Source organism: Scleropages formosus, chromosome 24 (assembly GCF_900964775.1).
Source record: "Scleropages formosus chromosome 24, fSclFor1.1, whole genome shotgun sequence".
NCBI classification, from domain to species: domain Eukaryota; kingdom Metazoa; phylum Chordata; class Actinopteri; order Osteoglossiformes; family Osteoglossidae; genus Scleropages; species Scleropages formosus.
This window is the reverse complement of record NC_041829.1, coordinates 4144222-4161477: the sequence shown is the minus strand read 5'-3', so window position 1 is coordinate 4161477 and position 17256 is coordinate 4144222. Positions and strand designations below refer to the sequence as shown.

The following is a 17256-nucleotide window of genomic DNA, read 5'->3' as shown; positions in this document are numbered from 1 at the left end:
TTCACCTTTCTTTATGTCTACACAATCAAAACGTCAATAATGCAGCTGTCCCTTGATTTATTTATGGGATAGGATCTGTAAAAGTCTCAGATAAAGCTATAATACATAAATACTTTTGCGTTTACTTTATGATTTTCCTTAACTCTGAAATACATTGAAATTAATCGTAGCTTTAAATTAATGAAAATCAGAATAGTGTCTCTCCATAAATTCCTATTCACTACCATTTTTGAATGATCTATCCCATGAATCTACGTAGGGTTCATCATCCTGCTCAATCATTCTCACAAATACCAACGCTGTTTAAGTAAGTTGAAAGAAAGCAGGCCCGCACTCCTGTTCAGTTTGAGTTCATTTTCCTACCAACAAATGGCATGCCCATTTCGCTCTGCATCATACGGAAATTATTGAAAAGAGCTTAAGTAAAGAAAATGTATTTAAAAAATAAAAAAGCCTGTAAAATATTTGTAATGCAGATTTTTGCAACAAGGAACCAGATCATTGATATTTTCAGGCATTTATGTCATTCTGAGAATGTAAACAAGCAGAATTCACATATTGTATAGCACCCTGTGAATAGCTAACTTTCTGTTATAGTATGAAAAAGCTTTGTTTACTATTATTGCCAATATGGGTTTCAATGAGCAGTCTTTGCTTAGCTGCAGTTCTCTGTTATAGATCCCATTTGTTATCTATTAATAACACTTTGTTCATATTGAAGTGGTAAAAACGGGTGACATCTCGCTCATGTGGATGATTACACACCCCAGATGGGATTCTAACCCTCTCACCTCATTGGTCAAATGCCTATACTAAATAGTGCCATGTTCTCCTTGCTAGGTCTCCCATCATCCCCCAGTGTCGGCCTTCTACGTGAGTAACAGGAAGGATGGCTTCTGTCTTAGTGGCAGCATCCTGGCTAAATCCAAGTTTTATGGTGAGTGAGAGGACCCTTGGTACTCCCGCAACCAACTAGCCTCAGCATGGCGCTTAGTGTACTCTTGTAATGAGAATTCATATGTGGCGCCGATAGGACAACGAAGCCTACAGTGCTCCTGTAATCAACTTACTTGTCCGTGGTGTGACATTTGACCCTAAGTGTTGTACTACTATTACCTCACCCGGAACCATCTCCTCGATGGTTATCAGTCTGGTTTCAAAGTTGGTCACTCCACTGAGACTGCCCTTCTGGCGGTATCTGACACTCTCCAAGCTGCTAGAGCTGCCTCCCTCTCTTCGGTCCTCATCCTCCTCGATCTGTCTGCAGCGTTCGACACTGTCAATCACCAGATTCTACTCTCCTCTCTTAACCAGCTTGGGATCAAAAGTGCAGCACTAAGATGGTTTGAGTCCTACCTCTCTGACAGATCCTATCAAGTGGTCTGGCGGAGCTCTTGTTCTTCTCTTCTGCCTCTCTTAACCGGTGTTCTGCAGGGCTCGGTATTGGGTCCTCTTTTTTTCTTGATCTACAGCTTCTCCCTCGGTCCTGTCATAGCCTCCCATGGATTCAAATACCACTGCTATGCTGATGATACCTAGCTCTTCCTCTCCTTTTCACCTGGTGCGTCAGACATCTCCGCACGCATTGCTGCCTGCCTGTCGGACATCTCTTCATGGATGTATGATAACCACCTCCAACTCAACCTCTCCAAAACAGAGATTCTTTACCTCCCAGCTGGCCTGTCCTCTTGTCACGATCTGTCGATCAAACTGGATGACTCACTCATTTCGCCTAGCTCCTCAGCTAAGGGTCTGGGAGTAATGATTGATGCGAGTCTGTCATTCTCTCAACATATCGAAGCCACAAGCCGGTCCTGCAGATACATCCTGCATAATATTCGTAGGATCCGTCCCTACCTCACAATTGACTCTGCCCAACTACTTGTCCAGGCCATGGTGACTTCCCGCCTGGACCACTGCAACTCTCTCCTGTGTGGCCTTCCTGCTAATCCCATCAAACCTCTAAAGCTTCTACAAAATGCTGCTGCACGAGTTGTGTTTGATTTGCCAAATAGCTCCCATGTATCTCCTCTACTCATCTCTCTGCACTGGCTTCCTATCGCTGCCCGGATCAAATTCAAAACCCTGGTTACTGTGTACAAATGCATCAATAGAACTGCTCCTACAGGACTTGATCAACTGCTACACCCCAGCTAGACCCCTTCGCTCATCTACTTCTGCTTGCTTGGTGGTCCCGTGCGCGAAAGGTAAAGCTCGGAGATTCTCGGTTCTGGATCCGTTGTGGTGGAATGACCTTTCCCGGTCACTCAGAACTGTGGAAATTCTGTCTGTATTCAAGAAGGGTGTGAAAGCTCATCTTTTCTAGATCCACTTCACCCAAGATCTCTCCAGCTCATTTACGGTGTAACTGTTCACGCATCATAACTCCATAAGCATCCCCAGATACAACCTTTATTCAGCCACTACTCTGGCATTGTATTTGCTTGTTTGTGTATCTTATAATATTTAAAAAAAAAAAAAATGTTGGGAGGGTATCGGGATTTGTCTATCCTGTGTTTTATGCACCTACTTGAACGATGAACCTCAGTACAGCAAGTGGTAGGTAACAAACTACGTTTACTTGAGTCATATGTCTGCAGCTGTGTCTCTTTCTCTTAATGTAATGCATAAATTGTACTTTTGCTGAGATTTACGTCACTTTGGACAAAAGCGTCTGCTAAATGAATAAATGTAAATATAAATGTAAATGTACTACTGTGGTCTGTCTGGTTGTCTTCACAGGCAACTCCTTATCTGCCATTCTGGATGGAGAGGCTCGGCTGACCTTCCTGAACCGAGGGGAGGACTACACCATGAACATACCATATGCACACTGTAAAGGTGGGCCTGCACAGCAGCTAGTTGAGCTTGGCTGCTTTCCATGTTTTAATTTGTTAGATGTGGAAGTATGTCAGCAGTACTGATGGAATGTGGAATATGGAGGGAGCATTTAGGGGGCTGTCAGGTGGTGTACTGGGTAGAACTGCTGTTTTTCACTAGAAGGACCCAGGGCTGAATCCCACCTCCTGTACTAAAAAAATTTGCTAGTAAAAATTGCCCAGCTGTATAAATATGTAAATCACTGAAAGTAACTTAACATTCAAAGTCACTTTGGAGAAAAACTTCAGATACATTAAACAAACAAACTTATAAATAAATGCATGATCCTTACTATACTATCCATGAAATAAACTCTGAACTGAACATCAAAAGCTAGGTACTTGCAACGAATGACATATTTACATATATTAACATGCAAATTTACATTTATTCATTTAGCTGACGCATTTCTCCAAAGCGACTTACAATGTTTAGGTTACAATTATTACAAGGTTACAATTATTTTACCCATTTATACAGATGGGTAATTCTACTGGAGCAATTTAGGGTAAGTACTCTGCTCAAGGGTACTATAGCCGGAGGTGGGGATCGAACCTCCAACTTTTGGATCCAAAGGCAGTAGCTCCTATCACTACACTAAAAAGCAAAGACCCTTCTTTTCTGATGACTGGAGCAGTACAAAAAATGCTAAATGAATTTAAATTCAGATTTAGATGTTCTGTAATTGGGGGGGGGTGCTGGGTAGAGGGCAAAAGCTGATCTCCCTAACCTGTCCGCAGGAATCTTGTATGGGACCATGACGCTGGAGCTGGGCGGCCAGGTCACTATCGTCTGCGAGAAGACAGGCTACAGTGCCCAGCTGGAGTTCAAGCTGAAGGTGTGTCTGCAGCACTGATGTAACCTCGTGGCTGGTTGGGTGAATTTTCAAACGGCTTACAATGATAACGTCTAACCTCCATTGAATATGTGCTGCCAGACTGTAGCTTAAGACCCCAGAGAATCTTTTACATGATGTTCATATGAATGACACACAACATTTATGATGCCGTTGTAGATTAAAATAATATTTATCCTGAAAAATTCAAAATATGAATTTAGGAATCAAAATGACCCTAAACTGTGGAATTCCCTCCACAAAAATATAAAGGTATCTTCTACACATTTGCCTGCTTCCATTCCTCTCTGTTTTCCTCAATGGCTTTACTACTTTCTGTAATATGTCCTCTTTGTATTAGTTAACAGTTTAATTTTGTTAATGTTCTGTTGTAGTTTTCAGGCTAACTCATGGCAAATTCTTTGTCATTGTTTTATTATCCTTTGTCTTTGAGAAGCTGTGTAACCACAACGCTGATGTCGGGTGAAGTGCTTGAAAGGTCTCCACCCCTCAGTGATGAGGATGGAACATAGCATAGCACAGCATGTAATATTTGAAACTCAGTTGCATTTGAATCTGAAGTCCATGAACTATGGCCCTAGATACTGGTAGCATTTTTGCCAAAAACTGATCAGGTAAAATTTCTGTTCATAGCCCTTCCTGGGCAGCAATGACAGCGTGAACCAGATCTCTGGGAAGATCAAGCTGGGAAAGGAGGTGCTGGCCACCCTCGAGGGACACTGGGTAGGTCCTTTGGCAGAGGGCAGTCTTTGGGTTGGGGCGGTCCCTGGGCTGGTGTCAGTCCTTAAGTTGGAGTGGTCCTTGGGCTGGTGTCAATATTTGGGTTGGGGTCGTCCTTGCGTTGGGGTGGTTTTTGGACTAGAAGCCATGACGGCAGCTGCACGTTGTTACCACAGATTCAGATTTTGTGTGGTGCACATTGCTGAAGTATGCATCTGTAGCATAAGCTGTTATTTTTTTATGAATAAAATATGTTCAGATGCTCAAAGATGTCTACAGGTGGCCTTTTTAAAGAGTAAGGTCATTCCAGACGCTTCGTCATAGCTCTGGTTACCACAGGTCCCATCCACATTCAGGGCTATCCATATGCACTGTTCCCTCTCAGCTGCAGTGCAGTGTAAACCCTGTGTGTGTGTGTGTGTGTGTGTGTGTGTGTGTGTGTGTGTGTGTGTGTGTGTGTGTGTGTGTGTGTGTGTGTGAGTTGCATTGTTTTAATGGTCCCTGCTGGAATGTGGCCAGGAGCAAAGAGCAGGGATTTGCTGTTCTCGAAAGGGAGTATGTGTGCTTCACCCTCCAGGACAGCGAGATCTTTGTCAATGACAAGAAGACTGGTGTGGTGGATATGTTCTGGAACCCCACGCCAGAGCTGAGGCAGAGCCGGCTGACCCGGTGCACGGTGCCGCCTGAGGAGCAGGGCGACTTTGAATCTGAGAGGTGAGTTCCAGGAAAGGTTTGGTCTGCTCATGGTCCAGAGATGAGTAGCTGTAGTCTTAACCCTGCAGGTTGAATGCAATAGTGTGTGTGTGTGTGTGTATATATACATACTGGATTTATTGTACATCCAACCACAGGTCTTCACAGGTCAAGTTCTACAAAACCTCTGATAAAGCTATAATGTATTTAAAAATCAAAGTAAGACTTTGATTTATTTATTTATTTTTATGAACCGTTCATCTTGCTCAGAGTCACCGTATCAAAATAGAGAACAAAGGACAGTTAAAGAATAAATAAAAGGAAAAATGTTAATGTCTTAAAAATCTATAACTTATATGTTTGTAATAGAAGGAACTGATGTATGTCATGGTTACATTTACATTCATTCATTTAGCAGATGTTTTTCTCCAAAGCAACATACATCTCGTAGAAAATACAATGTGTTCATTACATTAACGGAAAGAGAGACTTAGATGCAGACGTGTGATTATCAAGTACAGTTATTTAGTTTCTTTCCACCATATGAACCAATGTTCATCACACAAGTAGCTGCATAAAACTTCATCAGAATATTGACGATTTCTGATCGCCTTCCTAGCAATAATTTTTTTCTACGTATATATGGACATTTACATTTCATTACAGGAGTAGCTGTGTGAACGTTTATCTGTTGTTTAACAGGTGTGATCTCAAAGTTAAAGCGCATGAACATTTACACATTACATGAACTTAAGAGATAATGGATGAAATGAGTCTGGAAGAGGTGAGTTTTAAGACCCTTTTTAAATGTGGACAGAGATTCAGCAGTTCTGAGTGAGAGGGGGAGGTCGTTCCACCACAACGGAGCCAGAACCGAGAACCTTTGTGTTTTGCATTTGGAACTTTCATGTGCGGGACCACCAACCGAGCAGAGGTAGAAGGGCGTAGCAGTCTGGTTGGGGTGTAGTGGATGATCAAGTCTTGTAGATATCTGGGAGCAGTTATACTGATGTTTTTGTAGGCCATGACTGGGGCCTTAAATTTGATCCGGGCAGCTATAGGAAGCCAATGCAGAGAGACAAGCGGGGAGATACATGGGAATGCTTCAGCAAGTCAAACAACTCGGGCAGAAGTGTTCTGTATCAGGCTATAGAGGTTTGATGGCAGTAGCAGGAAGGCCAGACAGGAGAGAGTTGCAGTAGTCCAGGCGAGATGTCACATAGTTGTTGTTAGAGTCTGTTGTTAGATAAGGACGGATCCTACGTCCCAGTACCGAGCCCTGCGGGACACCAGTTGAGAGAGGCATTGAAGAATGGAAGCCCCACCAGACCACTTGATGAGGTCTGTCTGATAGGTAGGACTCAAACAATCTTAGTGTTGTTCCTTTGATGCCAAGCTCATCAAGAGAGGAGAGTAGAATCCGGTGGTTGACAGTGCCATAGTGATAGTGGTTACTATGTTTTTTTTATAGAAGTCTAATACCCAGAGTGTGAGGAAGTTGATATGTAATGCACATTATCAGTGATGTAACAATGATGCTGTTTAAAGGATGTGAACCTATTGCCTCCTGGTAAAAGCCCAGCTCCATTAAGGGTTTGACTTTAGTGGACATTCTCTGGCAGGATGTTCACTGTCCAGCCCTGATGAGAATCAAGTGAACATCTGTGATCAGGTCACCCGTAATGAGCAACCGCTGGGTCCTTCCCCTTCTTAGACTGTGGCAGCACGTGACTCGGGCCATCAACAACAAGGATCAGACAGAGGCCACCAAGGAGAAGTTCCTGCTGGAGGAGGTGCAGAGGAAATGCGCTCGCGAGCGTAAAGCCAAATGTGAGGAGTGGACGCCGGCCCTCTTCGAGCAGGACCCCGTCACGGGGGAGTGGCATTACCGCTATGCCGAGTGAGTGGGTACGGTCCTGCGAGTGGGTGGGTGGGTGGGAGGGCGGAGCTGTGACGAGAGGGCCACTTTTACCCAGCCCTATTTCTGGACGTCCAGTGGGTGTGTGCTGGCTGGTCTTTACAAAGTAAAAAGCTCATTTTAATTCAGATGTTGAAAAAGTTAATCTAATTTGAGGAAACAGTCTTGACTTGTTTGGGCAGTGATTTGCAGTACCATTGGTCAAAAGCGACATCTCGTGGATGTCCGAGGTATTGTTATTATTGTTTCAAAATTATTAATATTGATTACATTACAATTATTTAGGGAAGCTGAGAGAAATGTTTACATTAATTCATTTAGCAGAAGCTTTTCTCCAAAGCAACTTACAATTATTTATATAGCTGGGTAATATTTATTGGAGCAAATTAGGGTAAGTACACTGCACAGGTGTATTATAGCTGGAAGTGAACCTATGACCTTTGGGTCCAAAGGCAGCAGCTGTAACCACTACACTACCAGCTGTCCTTGATGTTATTCTATAACCTGAAGATTATTTCCTCACTGTAACATACTGGCCTTATAACTGTTTGAAGGTATTTACAGTCATTTACAAAAATGATTGCTCCCTTTTCTCATCGAAATGTATCATGACAATTGTGTATTCCTACTTGTATTCATACACACAGGTTTTCGATCTATATAGTATGTTATCATCATCATCTACAATTCGTTGTTCATAATGAAATGTTGGCTCATGTAATGGTTTAAAGCATCAGTTAAATACATTCGAAAAAGCCTAAAGCACAAAACACATGGTAAATTATACCTCCCTATGACTTCCTACTGTTCTTAAAGTGGAACACATTGCTTTTGCTGTATTGTACAATATTAGACTGTCATGAGAAGTATAACACCCAGTATAATTATCAGTTTGCTTAAGAGGAATGATTTACTTATGAGGAAAAACAGCTTTTACTTTTTTAGAAGCAGAATTAACTCTCAGAAGTTAAAAGCAGAATTAAGCGATACCCTTGAAACTATGGTACAGTGTGTGGTTAATGCTCTGAGTGTAACCGTCTAATGTGATAAGATGAGAGGTAGCCCTTGCATTGTGGCCCATGTTTATTTCCTGTTGCGCCCCCCCCCCCCCCCAGCACGCGACCGTGGGACCCTCTGAACGATTTGATTCAGTTTGAGAAAGACGGCTGCATCCAGACCAAAGTGCGCCACCGCACTCCCATGGTACGTTCTGGCAGTGTAATTAGTCTCAGTAACCAAGGGGCCAGGAGAGACAATTACAAGTGTCAGGTAGGTTGCTCTGCTTTTTCTCCCAGAGTTCCCTGCACTTCGGTTTCTCCGCACGCCTGAGTTCTGCACCCTGCCCAGATGCTCACCAGCACCACCTGCTGGCTGCGCTTTGTCACCTCTCATTTGTGCTTCATCCGCTCTTTTTTTTTTGCCTCCCACCTTAATTTTTATGTTCGGTTCTACGGTCATGTTTATCCCTTCGGCAAGGATGCTTCTTGTGGTCTTTTGTATGTTCTTCCGAGCAGGTGTCTCAAACAAAATACTCAGAATGCCGTAATGGGTCGGGTTTTTGCGCAAATCTTTTCCTGCAAATTATTGTTACTATTAATATTTCAGTACTTCAGCTGTTAGTGTATTTTAATGATATTTTAAAAGACAGTTAGTTGCTATAAGTAGAATTTCATTAGAGTTTTTTAGCAATTGGCATGCAGATAGGGAGGGAAGATGAACGAAGTATTAAATTCTTTTTCCGTGTAATTCTTTCAGTTTTATCAGTCTCTGGACCAGGAGTCTTTGGACTGTGGGAGGAAACCAGAGTATCTGGCGGAAATCTACACAAACACGTGGAGAACAAGCAAACTGGACACAGAACAAATACGTATACTAAATAAATACTAGTGAGGTTCGTTATGAATAAAGTCCACATTTGAACAGTTTAATGAAAGTGCAAGGAAGGAAGGGAAGAAAGGAAAACCAGTGTATTTGTGGCACTCCAGGTGTTGACTTTGAGACCCCTGATATAAACCATGTTGGGTGCTGGTTTCTGAGACAGGCACACATAACAGCGCCTCCTGGCTGCCGCAGACTGGGCCCGCTTGCATGATTTGCATCCTTACCTCAATGTCCGTTAAGAACTATTCTGTAGCTGGCGTGTGTGACAGTCTGTTGATGTGTCCCTCTCTGACCCCGCTGCCCTGCGCACCTCCGTTTCCCCTCCCTACCGTCACTCCCCAGGTTGCTGCATCCAAGAGGAAGCACAAACACAAAGGCACAGAGCGCCGCTGCTCATCTCCTGAATGCGACCGCCATGACTCCTCTGGCAGTGAGAGTAAGCACATGCACACACACACACACACACACACATCTGTCCACATCCTGGCCTCTAGCACTCTAGTCCCTCATATTAGCGCTGAACCAATCCCCCCAATGGAGAAAAATGCAACTGATTCCACTGGATCGTTGTTCACAGTCTATGTGTTGTACATCGCTCTTTTATTAGAGCTGCAGTTAATAATAAACACCGGTTACCTGCCGGAGATCCAGAGCACCAACGTAATTTTCCGATTTTCATCCGAACCATGCGAGTGTGTGTCGGTGTGTGTTTCTCATTGCCGTGCGCGCTGTCTTTATTCCAGGGCGGAAAAGTAAGCACAGCGGACGACTGAGGAAAAAAGTGACAGACCTCAGTGAGCTGCAGCGTGCCATTGAGTGCATAAAACAAACGCAAGAGGAAATCAATAGGTAATGCATAAAATACTTTAAAGAAATATACAGCTTGTAGTTAATTTTTCCAAATGGCAATGGATGATCTTGCTGTTCGTATGTCACATGGACAAGCATGTAGGATTTAGTGGCTAAGGTAATTGCCTTTTCACCAGAGGCTTCTAAGTTCACATCCTTGGAGGGGACATGTCTGGATCGCTGGGTCCTCAGCTTACAAACACAGTTGGGACTAGAAGTCTTTCTCGTCACTTGATTTGTTCCTAAATCCAACTACTATGTCGTAATTAATAAAGGCTTCGTTACGGAGTCCCTCAATTTAATCGTCGGACAGGTTCTGCAAAAGTCTCAGATAAAGCCATAATAAATAAAAAATTTGCTATAAAACTTTATTTACTTCATTTTCTTGAACCGCTTGTCCTATGCAAGGTTGCCGAGTGCTGGAAACAGAGAAATGAGGCAGAGAAAATAGTGGACAGGACACCAGTACAGAACAAGACTTGTATTTTATTGCGTTTTGTTAACTTGAAACAACATGTGTAACTTTCGGCAGCGTCTGGTCACTCTCAGGTTGCTTTGTAAGCTACGCAATACACAGTCAATAAAGGCGTAATAACAGAGATTTACCTCATTTTATTTGCTGAGTAGGTTCTGTAAAATTCTCCAGAATAGGTATATGTGGCGGGGGGTGCGGTGGAGCAGTGGGTTGGAGCAGGTTTTGTTCTCCAGTGGGTCTGGGGTTCAAGTCCCACTGGGGGTGCCTCGTGATGGGCTGTTGTCCCGTCCTGGGTGTGTCCCCTTACGCCATGTGTTGCCGGCTTAGGCCCCGCGACCCCGTATGGGACAAGCGGTTCAGCCAGTGTATGTATAGTACAGTAAAAAAAATACTCTATATTTTAACATTTTATTAACTTCAAGCTACACTAATTAAAATAACTGAAAATAAAACTACTCTTCTTTTAAGCAAGTCACTTAACTTGGGGTGTTTAGGAAACGGAATTAAGGTACAGGTGTATTTCAAAACCAAGTGAATATCCACCCACAAAACTGGAGTGTATTGGCAGTGTGTGAATTTGACTTCAACTTAGTAACAGTGGTACATAATAATTAATAAATACATACATACATAGAGTTTCTAAGGTGTCCCATGCACCGTGATCTCATCATGTTGAATTGCACACTCCTCTAGGAGCATCGCTTCCCTCCGCAACCGAGCCGGCGCTGAGCAGGTGCAGCCGGAGGCCAGCTTGCTGCACCAACGTGACTACGTAGTCGTCATCTTCCTCATCTTCGCACAAATTGTCATCAACTTCCTATTCAAGTAGCCAGAGGTGCGGGCGGAGCGCTGGGGCGGGATGGTCAAGGGAGAGTGAACCGTACTACACCCAGAATTTTCCGCACATGGCTATCCCTGCCAGTCAGTGGGAAGACAAGGGGTCGTTTCCTCTCCCAAGACCTTACAAGACTCATCAGAGCATTTTGAATATCCCATTAATAGTGGGACACCCGCGCATTCACTCTGTTGTTTGGTGTCAAGTGGCAAGAGATCCTGTTTCAGAAACCTTGGGGTGTCTCTCTCTCTCTCAATGGGGATGGATCTCATTGCCACTGTGTTTGATTTAGAGGCGGTTATATTTTGTCCATTTTTTTTTCCCTTTTTTGCCTTTCTCACTTGTTTGATTGTGGTCTTCTGTGAGCAGACCTACAAATCAGCAGAAATTACTGAGCTTTTTTAGGTTCACGCGACAGGATTTGAACTTTACCTCTCCACCGCGCGAAGAGCAAAGGAAGACAAACTAGATTTGTAACAAAAATTTACAGCCCAATTTCAGTTGCAAAGCTGCCGAAAATGATGACTCATTTCCGACACTCCCTAAAAACTTTGGGTGCAAAATGGAATAAAATATGAAAGAGGTTTATGGGAAGTCCCGAGATTCTTCCGGAGTCAGGCCTTCCTGTTTTAATTTCACTGTAGGGAATAATAGCATCTGACTCGAGAAGAAAACGACTTTTGCCACGTAGCAGCTACCGTAGGTACTTATAAAACGTGACTGTTTCTCACTGTCAGTGTACTAGATGTTAAATAAGAAGCTGAAAGCCAAATACGGTTTGTAGATTAGAGAGAGTGCATCAAGACACAAAATGTAACTACAGTACACACCTTGCGGTAGCATTCTGAGGATTCGTCACAGATGCAGTTATTGGCTGTCGTGTCTTTTGTTCGGCTGCATGCGTGTTGCCGCGTGTCTTTCATATGTCTCATATGTGGTCACAGGCCATGAGAAGCCAGACCAGATGTGGTAACAAACTGTCGTATTATAGTGCCTTCCAGGGTAGGTTTTTAACATATATGTTGGGGTTGCGGGAGGGGTGTACATATGTGCCATAACACGTCTTGGACGCGTGCCACGGACCTTCTCAGAGTGGATCAGAGAATTTTTTTCTTTTTTTTTTTTTTTTCTGTTTGTATCTTCTTGGGCTTTTTCCAACCGTTGGCTCTGCTGTGTGTGTTGTTACTCTGAGATGTCGTTCATTCCTTTTCTTACTTGTGCTTTTGTTCGGAACACTGTCTCTGTTTTATATGGGACACTCGTCACTCTTAGAACAGATCCTGATATATTTTAAAACTTGTCTGCAGATAATATGACGGTTCGCCAGGAATTAATGTAAACTTTTGATTGCAGTCATGTTGGTCTGTCTGATATATGTACCGTGTACGTTTTAAAAAAAAAAAAAACTTTTATCCTTTTATCTTCACGCTTTTAATATTTATTTGTATGGTTACAAGATGATTTCTTGCACATTCTTGTACATCTTTGTACATCAGTTCTAACATCTCAATAAATACTATGAACTGCATTGTCTAGACATTGTTCTCTGTTTCTCTCTTTCGGGTACAGCAGCAACCGTACCTGTTTTTTTACCCCATGTTCAAAATGGTCCAAATCATACATACCAACATACAATATTACTTGCTTGCTTGCTTAAATAATAGATACATACATTCACTGGCCACTTTATTAGGTATACCTGTTCAACTGCTCTTTAATGCAAATATCTAATCAGTCAGTCACATGGCAGCATCTCAATGCATTTAGGCATGTAGACATGGTCAAGACGATCTGCTGAAGTTCAAAGTGAGCATCGGAATGGGGACGAAAGGTGACTTAAGTGACTTTGAACGTGGCACGGTTGTTGGTGCCAGACGGGCTGGTCTGAGTATTTCAGAAACTGCTGATCTACTGGGATTTTCACGCACAGCCATCTCTAGGGTTTATAGAGAATTGTCAGAAAAAGGGAAAATATCCAGTGAGCGGCAGTTCTGTGGGCGAAAATGCCTTGTCGACTCCAGAGGTCAGAGGAGCATGGCCAGACTGGTTCGAGCTGATACAAAGGCGACAGTAACTCAAATAACCACTCGTTACAACCGAGGCATGCAGAAGAGCATCTCTGAATGCACAGCACGTTGAACCTTGAAGCAGATGGGCTACAGCAGCAGAAGACCGCACTGGGTGCCACTTCTGTCAGCTAGGAACAGGAAACTGAGGCTACTATTCTCACGGGCTTACCAAAATTGGACAATAGAAGATTGGAAAAACGTTGCCTGATCTGATGAGTCTCTATTTCTGCTGTGACATTCAGATGATAGGGTTAGAATTTGGCATAAACAACATGAAAGCATGGATCCATCCTGCCTTGTATCAATGGTTTAGGCTGGTGGTGTAATGCTGTGGGGAAAATTTTCTTGGCACACTGTCGACCCCTTAATACCAATGAGCATCGCTCAAATGCCACAGCCTACCTGAATATTGTTGCTGACCATGTCCATCCCTTTATGACCACAATGTACCCATCTTCTGATGAGTACTTCCAGCAGGATAACACGTCATGTCACAAAGCTCAAATCATCTCAAACTGATTTCTTGAACATGACAATGAGTTCGCTATACTCAAATGGTCTCCACAGTCACCAGATCTCAATCCAGTAAAGCACCTTTGGGATGTGGTGGAATGGGAGATTCGCGTCATGGATGTGCAGCCGAGAAATCTGCAGCAACTGCGTGATGCTATCGTGTCGATATGGATCAAAATCTTTGAGGAATGTTTCCAGCACCTTGTTGAACTATGCCACGAAGAATTAAGGCAGTTCTGAATGCAAAAGGGGCTCCAACATGGTACTAGCAAGGTGTACCTAATAAAGTGGCCGGTAAGTGTGTGTGTGTGTGTGTGTGTGTGTGTGTGTGTGTGTGTGTGTGTGTGTGTGTGTGTGTGTGTGTGTGTGTGTGTGTGTGTGTGTGTGTGTGTATATATACACACTGCTGTATCTATTTTGCTATCAGTTTGTCTTATGTTTATCAAGGTAATTCAAGCCACTCGTATTGGAAATATTTGCCCAGAGGAATACTTCATTTTTAATTATATCATCTTTTCAAAGGCTGCCCCGGGAATGTAAATTTTCTCTCGGACGCAAGGTTTACTTTGATTTTCCTCCAAAACCTGTTCCATGATTTTAAATCTCTTACATGAATTGCATATCAGGTCATAATGAATGTTTATTCTAAGCTGTATTGCCGTCTGCCAGAAGGCACAGGGGATTTATATACATCCTCTTTGTATATATAATATAACATAATAGGCTGATCTGCACTGATCCTTAAGAGAATGCGATCAAAAAAGGCCAACTGGGATGTCAAAATAAGATGATCATAGGCCACATGAACTGAAGAAAGATCATAACTTTAATAGAGACAAAAATGAGTATATTTTCGAGTCCAATGCTGCCGCAGTGTGCCAGTGACAGAGGGGACAGGCTATGTTTCAATGGACAAAGATTGGGCTTTCGATCCTTCCACCTACTGGTCTTATCGCACATCAAAGGAAGGGTTTGAATCTCGAATAAGACTTTGATTTTTACTATTATTGCTTCATCTGTGTCTTCAGACACACGTTGGTAAAGATTGTTGGGAATGTTGGCAACTCTTGGTCCTCGTACCTTCGTTCGCTCGTACGTGCGGTGTATTGCGTAAGCGCGCCGAGTCTCGGCCCTCGAACATGCGGTGCCTTGTCGAAGACTGCAAGCTCTTTCCAATTGACATTTTCTCCCGATGTTTCTGACAGGTTTTCATCATTGTCAGATGTTGGCCACTGCGCTGTTGTTCTCTGAGCGGCGTGGGCACAGCTGGCAGTAAAGTGTTCTACATTCAAGTGCATGCGTCTTTTCTGGAGATAAACACCCCCTCATGTGTACCCCTGCATTGCACGCTCCCTTTTTTATTAGAACACAGGTGCTCTCTGACTTTCCATTTGTACACCTCGTGTCTTTGCTTAGGGCAAAGATTCCCACCAAGGAGTGCCCTCATGGACTTTCTATTAAAGTAAATATACTGCCTGTTTTACAGTTGGATCTGCACATATAATGTAATTTAACAGGTAAAACTTATAAATGAATCCTCATTTATGTATTACTTCATATGTATCACCCAGGATGATTTTCATTATTTTCTTTCATTTGGCTGAAGAAACACTTGTCTCCAAAGCAACTTGCAGCTATTTACCTATTTATACAGCTGGGTAGTTTTACTGGAGCAATTTAGGGTAAGTACCTTGCTTAGGTGTATTGCAGCTGGAGGTGGGATTTGAACCTGCACCTTTTGGGTTTAGAGGCAGCAGCTGTACTATGCTACCAGCTGTGCCTAATGATTGTTTTTTTTTACATATGACTCTTGGTGGAGGGGACCTGGGGACCTGTCATGGTCAGTCCACAGGTACAAGTAACGTAAGTCACTGGAAAAAACACAGAGAATCACAAACACATGAAAAGATCATGTACCGAAGTGAGACTCTTGATCCATTGACGAGCCATGTTAGGGTAGAGGGGATGCCAAGGACGGCAGGTGACCCATGCGGGCACACTCTACATCTCTTCTTTTACAATAAGAGGCAGGGCCAGGAGCCACGGCGCCCTTCTTGTTTTCTTCTGACACTCTTGCAAATAACTTGTACCCCGGGTGGGGTGTTGGGAGGGCAGCGGAGAAATGAAAAAATGATTCCTCGTTTCCCAAATGTGCTCCTCTCTTTTATACATATTAGTGATTCCTTGAATGAAGTCAGAATTCGAGAACAAAAGTCCTGCAATTGATTGCACGTTTCCAAACACACCACCACAATGTAATTATTTTGGTGTAAATTTAACAAAATATGGCATTAAATATTAAAAGTACCAGGGCTGCAAAATGAACTTAAATACTAAAAAATTTTGAAATTCTGCAATAATTTGTTACCTTTCATATAATACGATGTCGAACATACAGTTAAGAACACTGTAATACATGTTTTGGGTCTTTTTTGGTAATTAACGAATATCGATATTTATTCATCACGGGCCTGTAAGTAATGCACGTTCACCATGAGCGCCATCAGAATTAGAGGCCAATGTTATGGATGGTTTGGGCAGTTTCAGTTGTAGATATGAGCATTAACAAAAATGTGTTGATGAGCATGGTCTCTAAAGTGAGCGTTAGTGAACATGGTCCAAAAAAAGGCACGGTCGTTAAAGTATGCCATCGACGATCACGTATGACTTTAAATGTACAAAGATTCTCCAGCAGGGATTGGTTCTCGGCACGACTTGGCCTCCACGGAGAGGTCACCACTGTGACTAACAGGACTGCATGGCCATTTCTAAAGGGAATTCTAATCGTTGGCCAAAAGTGCTGTTCCTCGGGGGGTAACCCTGCGTCCGGTCCGTCAGGCCCCACACACTGATGTCCTCCTGTCTTCCCTGAAAAGGTCCTGTTGTGCTGCCTGTACATGGGTGACGTGTCATTTTGGCAGAACAGCATGATTCTTCATTCACACCCTTAGCAGGGTGTCCTTGCTGTTTTGACAGCTCCCGCAGGACTGCTGGAAGGCTGACGAACAGACCGCCCCAGTAAAACACGTGGCCGGGCGTTCAGTCCCAGGTCCAAAACCTAGACGTGTGTAAAAAGTATGAGCACCGGGAACAGAATTAGTCTTTATATTACTCATTCTCCAGAGGAGCTGCATTCTTTGCTTGTTGATCAATTGATCAGTGTAATGGGTTGATGTCCATAGGTCAAAGCCATCTGAGAGATGGACAAAAGGGTAAAATATGGTTCAAAACTGCATGAGACCCATACTAATGTTTATACACAATTTTTTTTTCGAAAGACTTCATCCCTCCGATCCACAAATCAGATCCGGGGATTAATCCAGGTGAATCAGACCCTTAGAGAAAGTGGACAAGTGTCACCACCAGCGGGTGCTGCTCTGCTCTGCTCAAGCTCTGATAGTGCCTGGACTTCCACACCGGGGTGATTAAATGACAAGAGGTGAGAAACAACCCCCGGTGAGCCTGGCGAGCCTTCATCACCATCCGTAGCTGCGATGATGGGTCCCTTGTCCTCGAATGACCTCATTCAAACCTCCACTCTCAGCCATGCAATTTTACTGATTGTAT

General features: G+C 43.2%; 1 protein-coding gene across 10 annotated transcripts in view; it reads left to right on the top strand.

Annotated features, from left to right (window-relative positions):
• The window catches only part of LOC108936494 (oxysterol-binding protein-related protein 8-like), a 75334-nt gene extending 62699 nt beyond the window's left edge, over nt 1-12635 (top strand). For 6 of the 10 annotated variants that reach the window (XM_018755869.2, XM_029248830.1, XM_018755866.2 and 3 more), the window contains 10 exons: nt 841-937; nt 2743-2841; nt 3621-3718; nt 4370-4459; nt 5034-5170; nt 6864-7049; nt 8183-8336; nt 9291-9384; nt 9692-9797; nt 10966-12635. In XM_018755869.2, the coding sequence (XP_018611385.1) occupies nt 841-937; nt 2743-2841; nt 3621-3718; nt 4370-4459; nt 5034-5170; nt 6864-7049; nt 8183-8336; nt 9291-9384; nt 9692-9797; nt 10966-11101 (1197 nt within the window). In that variant the 3' untranslated portion in view covers nt 11102-12635. Of the gene's footprint in view, nt 1-840; nt 938-2742; nt 2842-3620; nt 3719-4369; nt 4460-5033; nt 5171-6863; nt 7050-8182; nt 8337-8822; nt 9385-9691; nt 9798-10965 lie in introns of those variants that run through there. The other 4 variants (XM_018755871.2, XM_018755865.2, XM_018755873.2 and 1 more) reach the window with 3 other exon arrangements.
• Nucleotides 12636-17256: the final 4621 nt, after the last annotated feature.